This window comes from Sinocyclocheilus rhinocerous, unplaced genomic scaffold (assembly GCF_001515625.1).
Source record: "Sinocyclocheilus rhinocerous isolate Xijiao unplaced genomic scaffold, SAMN03320098_v1.1 scaffold464, whole genome shotgun sequence".
In the NCBI taxonomy this organism is placed as follows: Eukaryota; Metazoa; Chordata; class Actinopteri; order Cypriniformes; family Cyprinidae; genus Sinocyclocheilus; species Sinocyclocheilus rhinocerous.
The window spans coordinates 232,575-241,374 of NW_015627918.1; the positions used below are offsets into that span (position 1 = coordinate 232,575).

General features: G+C 38.3%; 1 protein-coding gene across 1 annotated transcript in view; it reads left to right on the forward strand.

Moving 5' to 3' along the window:
- The window catches only part of LOC107737053 (disks large-associated protein 4-like), a 163,577-nt gene that overhangs the window by 126,884 nt on the left and 27,893 nt on the right, over positions 1 to 8,800 (forward strand). Inside the window, exons 8-11 of the mRNA XM_016548457.1 lie at positions 38 to 124; positions 1,093 to 1,115; positions 1,308 to 1,510; positions 4,216 to 4,435. Of these exons, the coding sequence (XP_016403943.1) occupies positions 38 to 124; positions 1,093 to 1,115; positions 1,308 to 1,510; positions 4,216 to 4,435 (533 nt within the window). The remainder of the gene's footprint in view (positions 1 to 37; positions 125 to 1,092; positions 1,116 to 1,307; positions 1,511 to 4,215; positions 4,436 to 8,800) is intronic.

Consider the following 8,800-nt stretch of genomic DNA (forward strand, 5'->3'; position numbering starts at 1 on the left):
TGATGTTGAATGGTCATGTAACGGCCCTTCCTATCAGGCCAAGCCCCCGTCCCTTCATGCGGGAGCAGTTTGGAGTGGTGTGGTCTCCTCTGCAGAGCGCCGCCTCAGTGCCGCACCTGCACAGGTTAGTGCTTAGCCCCGCCTCCGACTGATCACGTGACCACTCAGATGCACTTTCACTCTGTCCGATAAAAGCACTGTTAAACTTCACTACAAAGCATCCTGATGCACGACGACCACCTCAATCCTCACTGAACTTTATTTATTTATTTATTTATTTTATAGCTTGGTCAAGTTGGTCAGAACTGTTCCTCTGTGCTGCACCTGGCTCTCGCTCGCTACTGAAAATAAAATAAAATGTTGCTAGCGGAGTGGCAGAAGGGAGAAGGATGTAAAGGTTTCCTCTAGGGCTGCCCCCCTAATAAAAATTAGATTAGTTGGTTAGTCAAAGAAAAAAACAGTTGGTGTCCGTGACGGGCAAATAACGGCTGGTCCTTACAGTATATTGGGCAGTAAATCCAAACGATAGCCTATTCATCAGCGAGCACAAATATGGCTTATCATTTGAAATTGAAACATGTAGCTTAAGTAGAAGCAGCTTTGCACGGCCGCTCGCTCTAACGTTAACTGAGATAAATGTGTGCTATTAGGAGCATATTCAAGTGTTTGTGTGGAGTGTGGAAGCTGTTTAGAGTGCTACTGCGTGACATGCAGGCGCCGGCACGATCACTGGTTTCTCCAGATAATAGTGGAAACAAAATAGGCTACGCCATAATTTTTGCTCATGCAGATAAGAGTAATACATCATTCGAAACTGTAAAGGGTCTACTTTTATTTGTATACACTCACAATAGCAACAATATGTTCTGATTTTGTAAAATAAAGAAAACAAACAGAATGCGCTTTCTGCCGCCTCGGTCTCTGCATCACAAAAATGAAGCGAAATGAAGCATCTAGACTACTTGCCTCACAGACATGAGATATATATCTAAAGTAAGCTTGAAATGTCTACTTTAAAATTAACCAAATTAAATAGAAAACAAATACTCTCTGATTATGTACTCTGTATTAAACTTGCATTTCTCTCTGAAGGCTTGTCACTGTGGAGATGGCGAGTCAGCATCATCAACTTCATCTTTGCAGCTGACACTGACTCAGAAAGCACTAGTTTATTTAATTAAAATATCTCCCACCCATAAATATTTACATAATTAAATTAATATAAACGTGCAATTAGTCGACTAATGGCTTAAATGAACGACTAGAAAATCAGGGGCAGCTCTAGATTCCTCAGGGATGTTGATCAGCCGTTTCCTGCACTCATTCTCTGGTGTTTGTGTGTGTTTCTCTCAGCCGTATGCCATCTCTATGCGAGGTCTCCACCAATCGCAGCCTGGATAACCTGGACTGTCTGATGGGAGCGGATGAAGCAGGTCTGCTGCATTGGGATGCTGATGGGGGATTCAGTCAGCGCTGCTCTACACTGGGACGAGGGTCCACCATGGGCCAGGTCACAAACATCATTTCATTCATTTCAAAGTTATTAAAGCGTCACTGTTACTATTATTATTGATATTACTTAGAGTATGTATATGTTTTTAGTGTAATGCACAATGAAGTAGTGCATATTCTCACTTAACAACTCCCAGAGGAATGTAGCAACCACATAGCAACCCCTGAACACCCTAGCAACTACACAGCAATGCACTATAGCAATGGCTAGAACACGCTAGTTACCACACCCTAGTAACCCCTAAACACCTTAACAACCACATAGCAACATCATAGCGAGCCCCAAAGCACTCTAGCAACAACAAAGCAACAGCAAAGCAAACCCTAGAACACCCTAGTATCCACATAGCAACACCATAGAAACCCCAAGAACACCCTAGTATCCACATAGCAACACTCTAAACACCACATAGCAACACCATAGCAACCATATAGCAACACCATAGAAACCCCCAAAACACCATAGTATCTGTATAGCAATGCCATAGCAACTTCTAGAAGAACCTAGTGGACACATAGCAACTCCAGAACACCCTAGCAACACCATAGCAACCCCCAGAACACCCTAGTATCCACATGGCAACCCCTAGAACACACTAGTGACCACATAGCAACTCCAGAACAACCTAGCAACCACATAGCAACACCATGGCAACTCCAGAACACCCTATCCACATAGCAACACCATAGCAACCCCCAGAACACCCCAATATCCACATAACAACACCATAGCAACCCCCAGAACACTCTAGTGACCACATAGCAACACTCTATAAACCAAATAGAAACACCATAGCAACCATATAGCAACAACATAGCAACTCCAGAACATTCTAGCATCACCATAGCAACCCCCAGAACACCCAAGTGACCACTTAGCAACTCCAGAACATTCTAGCAACCATACGGCAACCCTATAGAAACCACAGCAGCCAAGCATCCTAGCAGAGAGTTTTGCTCTGGCACCGTCTCTCACATTTTCTTCTTCAGATGTAAAATATCTCTTGTGAATGTGTACGCTTTGCATCACAGAGCGAACGCTGAAATGTGTCAGAGAGGTTTTGCTGATTACTTGACCTCAGGAACGGAGTGTTCCAGATTAAAATGCTGTAAGACATGCTTAAGCTAGTCTAAGGAGACGTGAAGGGTGGGAAATCAGTTCGAGGGCTTGTTATCAGGACGAGATACTCAAGCATTCGCTCTACTGATGGAGACATCAAGACTCCTGAAGCGAGACGAGGCTCTGAAATGATTTCTAAAGAGGAAAGAAAATAGATTTTTTTGGAGATCTGTTTTGCTCAATGGGATAATGTGCTGTGAAGACTGATGGATGATTCACGGAGAAGTTGTTTCTGAGATGCTGTTGAAGAGTAAATGGTGGGATCAAAGGGAAAGAAGTCAGGAAAATTGAGGACAACAGCTAATTTGCAGCACTCCTAAGTATTTTTCCTGGGAATTAGCTTGTGATTTTTAATTTATTGAGCTCTTCGGTATGGTTTGGCATGTGTATCTGTTGTTTGTTTGTCTTTAATTGTCAGATTTATCCTTGACAAACACACACAAGCCTCCTGTTCTGTTGTGTCTCTGTGAGAAGTGTCTCCTGCTGGACAAACACTCTCTCTACTCTTTACTCTGAGGCTTTGAGATTATGAACCGTGATTGTGTTTGTTTGCAGGTTAGTTTGGAAAGACTTAGATTCAACCCAATCATTTTGTAGTTTATAGACTCTCTGAGGCATTTTCTCTGCATTCTGCCTGATGGATTTGGAGCAAAACAAAGGGGGAAATTATATTTAAGCAAAAGGAAAATCAAATACTTTTTTTTAATTACTTGCATAGATATTAAAAACAAGCCTTTTTAGGACATTTAAGAATTTTTTTTTTTTTTTTTGCATTGACATTTTTCATGACAACATATTTTCATGACAACGATGCACTGCCTTAAATTCTCATTACTGTAATGCAGATATTTTACTTTTGTAATTTTCAATAGGGATTCTCATTAGATTCAAAATAAAACATATACTGTATTACTGTATTACAGACAATTTACTATGGCATAAATTAAAACCCAGACAAAAAATACTATCATGTTGTATAAATATTTTACTGTTTAAATAACGTCATTAGTTTTTTTCTACAATACAGTATTTTTTTTTTAAATATCATAAACAATAAGGCCACAGTATTATTAGACCTAAAACAGGATTAACTTTTCTGTAAGTAAAATACACTTTTGTCCTATATATTATATTATGTAATACATATTTTTGAAATAATTTAATTACATTTTTTGACAGACAAATACAAAACAATACAAATAATGTTTTTCTTTTTTTCTAGTTTTCCCAGTTGTGGGGGATATTTCTGAATGATTTTTTTGCTGAAATATAGTCCAAATTCCAAGCATTTTTATACCAATTTATAAACCAAACTCCTCATCCACAGACAAGGATCAGTACAACTGTGAAAGGAATATATTTACGGATTTGTTTTCTCATTTCATGCCACATTTGTTGCATTAGACTGAATGGAAACCACTCAAGGAAACCTGGCGTTTCCTCATGTCTGCACGACGATGCATCAGTCCACCCTAAAGCGCTGGCTGCATCTCACCCCGTGCGAGGCGTGTTTGTGGGTGGGCAGCGGCCGTCTGCCCCGCAGGCCTCGTGCGGGACGTTTCAACGTGCACATGTCCTTTCAGGTGGAGCAGGGCTACCGGAGCAGCGCGGCTTATAGCCAGCTGGACTCTCAGGCGGTGGAGGCCTTGGATCTGCCCACACCCACCTGCTTCCGCTCCCGGAGCCACAGTTACCTGCGCGCCATCCAGGCCGGATGCTCTCAAGACGACGATACGGGCTCCGTGGACTCCGACGAGACGCCACCTATATCCTCATCCATCAGCAGCTATAACAGCGCCACCGGTGAGTATTAAACACATGCAAGCGCACACTCATACAGGATCACATTCATGGACCATGGACCATTCCTTAAATTCTCATTATTGTCCTGTATCCAGACATTTTACTTTTGTCATTTTCATTATTTTCAGTAGGGAATCTCATCAGATTTTAAGTAAATATACATACTGTATTACAAATAATTTACACCAGCATAAATTAAAATGTATTTTACTATTTAAATAACATCTTTAACATATTTTTAAATATCATAAATGTCACAGTGCAAAACATCTTATAATTTTTTCTTTAAATAAACTTAAAGTACCGTTCAAAAGTTTGGGGTTATTATAATTTTTTTTCTTTTTTGAAAGAAATTAATACTTTTATTCAGCAAGGATGCAAATAATCAAAAGTGTCAGTAAAGACATTAACAATGTTAGAAAAGTTTTCTATTTCAAATTGATGTTGTTTTGAACTTGGCAGTTTAAAAAAAAAGAAAAAGAAGAAAATAAATGGACCTGGTTGTCGTGTATCACAGGGATAGCGCTGAATTTGCACATGCAGAAACAAAGGTGTTGATAAAGTAGACAAAGTCCAGGATAGGCAATATAATATCCTGATCTTGTGGACTTTTCAGTGATCATGTCATTTTATTGGCTCCAAAGGTGATGTCAGTGCAATCAAACAGGCCTTGTTTGTCTTTCTCAGTAATAAAGACTTCAGTGTGAAGTCGGATCTCTTTTGCTTTGAGAGGTCCGCATGTGGGCAAGTCCAGACAGATGATCTGGAATCATGGTGTGAGGGTAAAAACAGCCGCTAGACCATGTCGACTGTCTTAAAGAGATAGTTCACCTGAAAAAAATGAAAATTCTCTCATCATTTACTCACCCATTTCATCTCAAAAGGCTTATATAGAAGTGCATGAGACACATGGACTACTTTGGTCTATTTTTGGAGACAGACAAAGGCTTTTGGAAGGATTTGATCCTTTCATTTCATGTGGTCATTCAGTTCATGTGGTCAAGATTGTGGAAGTTTGTTTCCTCCACGAGATAAAAAATAAAGGTAATTACGACTTTTTATCTCACAATTCGAACTTTTGTCTTGCAATTCAGAACTGCAAGGTATAAACTCGCAACTGTTAGATATGAATTTGCAAATCTGAGAAGGAAAGTCTGAATTGTGATATATAAACTCAGAATTGCAAGACAAAAAAGTCTGAACTGTGAAATAAAAAGTCGTAATAACTTTAAATTTTTTTTATTCCATTGTGGAAAATAAAACAGAATTGCGAGATGTAAACTCAGAAATCAGAGAAAAAAATTGAATTGTGAGATGTCAACTCAGAATATAGAGGAAAAAATAGAATTGTTAGAAAAATACAATTTCCAGATGTGAACTAGAAGTCTGAGGGAAAAAAATAGAATTGCGAGATGTAAAGTCAGAATACAGAAAAAAACTGAATTGCAAGAAAAAATGAGAATAGCAAGACGTAAACTCAGAAATCTGAGAAAAAAACTAGAACTGTGAGATCTAAACTCAGAATACAGAGGAAAAAACAATTGCAAGAAAAAGACAGAATTGCAAGATGTAAAATAAGGAATCTGAGGAAAAAATAGAATTGCGAAATGTAACTCTCAGAATACAGAAAAAAATCTGAATTGCGAGGAAAAAAAGATGTGAACTCAGAAATCTGAGAAAAAAATAGAATTGTGATATGCAAACTCTCTAATGTGGGTTCATAACTTGCAATTCCAACGCTATCTCACGACCGATTCGTACGTATTTTACGAGGTGGCTAATTCGTACGAATTCGTATTTTGTACGATTTGTCTAGACCCCAGTGACGGGTAGGTTTAGGGGCGGGGTTAGGTGTAGGTAATTCGTACAAATTCATACGAATTGTGCAACTCGTAAAATACATACGATTTAGCAAAAATCGTATGAATTTTTACAGATCGGGCTGGCAATTCTGAGGGGAAAAAAAGTCAGAATTGATGTAAACTCGCAATTATGAGTTTCTAACTTGCAGTTGTGAGACATAAACTAACAATACTGAGGAAGAAGTTAGAATTGCGAAATGGAAACTCAACAATTGAGAAAAAAAAGTCTGAATTTTGAGATTCATAACTTGCAGTTCTGAGGAAAAAAAGTCATAATTGATGTAAACTCGTAATTATGATTTTTTTTTATTACGTTAAGCTTCCATACAAGATCCATTAGGCTGCTGCAGTCATAACGTTCATAACGTCTCAGATGACCACTGCCAAGTGTGTCACAGCAAGATGTCTCTCTCTCTCTCTCACACACATAAACAAAATCTTCTGACCTACATTAGCACTGGTGGTGTCCTGCGGAGATGAATCCTTCAGCTTAACGGCTAATGTTTCTCAGCCCATCATGACCAACTCTGGCAAAACTTCCATCCACAAATTAAACCTCATCTTAGCCGGTTTTCAGAGGAATTAACCGACATCAAGCAGATTAGTTTGGCACAAGTCTTGATAAACCAGCAGCCACTGGGCCTGAGTCTGATTTTTGCAGTTGATCTACTTTATTTGTATTGCATTTTACTGTATTTTGATAGGTCTTATGATTTAATATATGAAAGGTGGACAACATTCCCATAATTTCACGATGGTCTTGAACAGTTTTGAAAAGGCCGACCGCTTGTGTAAGAACAAAGCACAGTTGTACACTCAGAAATGTACAATGATAATGAAATCTAGTCTATTTTTGGAGAGGAATCTGGCGAATGCTATTTAGTTTAGGTAGCAAGCTGTCAAGAAAACCAAACCTTGGCCATCTGTTTACCACTTCTGCACTTCTTCTGCATAAAAAAAACAAAACCTGTGCTATTTTGCCCAGTCCATGGCTATGTTCGGAATAGCATACTACTCTCTTGTGCACAGCAGTTCTGATTGTGATTTTTTTTTTCAGTATGCATACTATAAATGAGCAGCTTTACTGCATGAAAAACTGTATCCCAGAATGCAATGCGCTTGACTTGACCTTCCAATTTCCAGCGTGATGGATGAATCGGAAGTAACATGGGCATAAATGTCTTCCATTTGATCAGAGTGACACATTTTAAAGATTTTTACACAAAATCGGATATATTGCTGAATTATAAACATACAGTATGATGGGGTCACATGACCACAATGTAGAAAAATACTTTTTGTTTTCTTTTAGAAAAGTAATATTCCTTTGAATGAAGTAAAACAGATGATAAATGTAAGACTAGGATGCAGTTCATTTTAACACTGAGAAATTGTGACATCTCAGATTTACTTTTGGTACTTAAGTACTTTTAAAAGCAAGTACTTCTGTACTTTTACTTAAGTAAAAATCTGTCTTTACAACCTTTCACTTGTATCTGTACTTTCACTCAAGTAATGGAGTTGTGTACTTTGTCCACTTCTGTAATCTAATAATAATAATAACTTTATTTTTATATAGCGCCTTTAAAGCAGCTTCTGAAGGCACTTTACATAATAAAACAAACACATAAAAATTACAACACATATTTAAAAGAACAGACTAAAACATAAAATTTAGAATAATCAAGAAAAAGCTAACCTAAAAAAACAGAGATTTAAAAGTACATAGATTCTGTGCATCTCTGATTGTAAGAAGGGAGTGCATTCCAAAGTCTAGGGGCGTAGGATGAAAAAGCTCTGTCCCCTACAGATTGCATGCAAGCGTGTCTGTGGAACAGCCAGTAGCTTGTGAGGAGCACACGTGATGCTTGGGTGTATATAAAGTTAAAAGTGCAGACACATACCGAGGGGCCCGAGCATGTAGTGCCTTATAAGTGAGGTCACCGAGGTCCAGACCTCTGTAAATTTTTCATGTTCAGAAATAAAATGTGTTCTCTGAATGACGAATTTGCTACTTAAAGCTCCTTATATGAGTGTCTGCATGTTTAGACAGTTTGCAAGAATGTTTAGCGTCAGTGGTATGAAAATGATGTATTGACGCTGGCGGTTCACTCAAGAGAACGAGGCTGGAGAGAGTTGTGAGTGACGGCATGGGGCGCAGCCTCCACTGTGTTGCCAGACCCAGCTATTATGTGTATTTGAACTTGTCTTTTCCACTTAATTTGACATTTTAAAAAAGTTAATAAAGTGGGAAGTTGGGTATAGGGTTAGCGATATGTTTATCTTATGTTATTTGCAAAAGATTTGAAATAATTTGGTTTATTTTGTTTTTTTTTTACGGTTTTTATTTTTTATTATTATTTTTTTCATAGCAATATCTGGCAACACTGATCGCCTGCCCTTAAACTGACAGTAATCAAAAAAGCCCATGGATAGATTATTGCTGACAGGATACCACATTCGTTAAAGGGGTCGTATGATGCTGCTAAAAAGAACATTATTT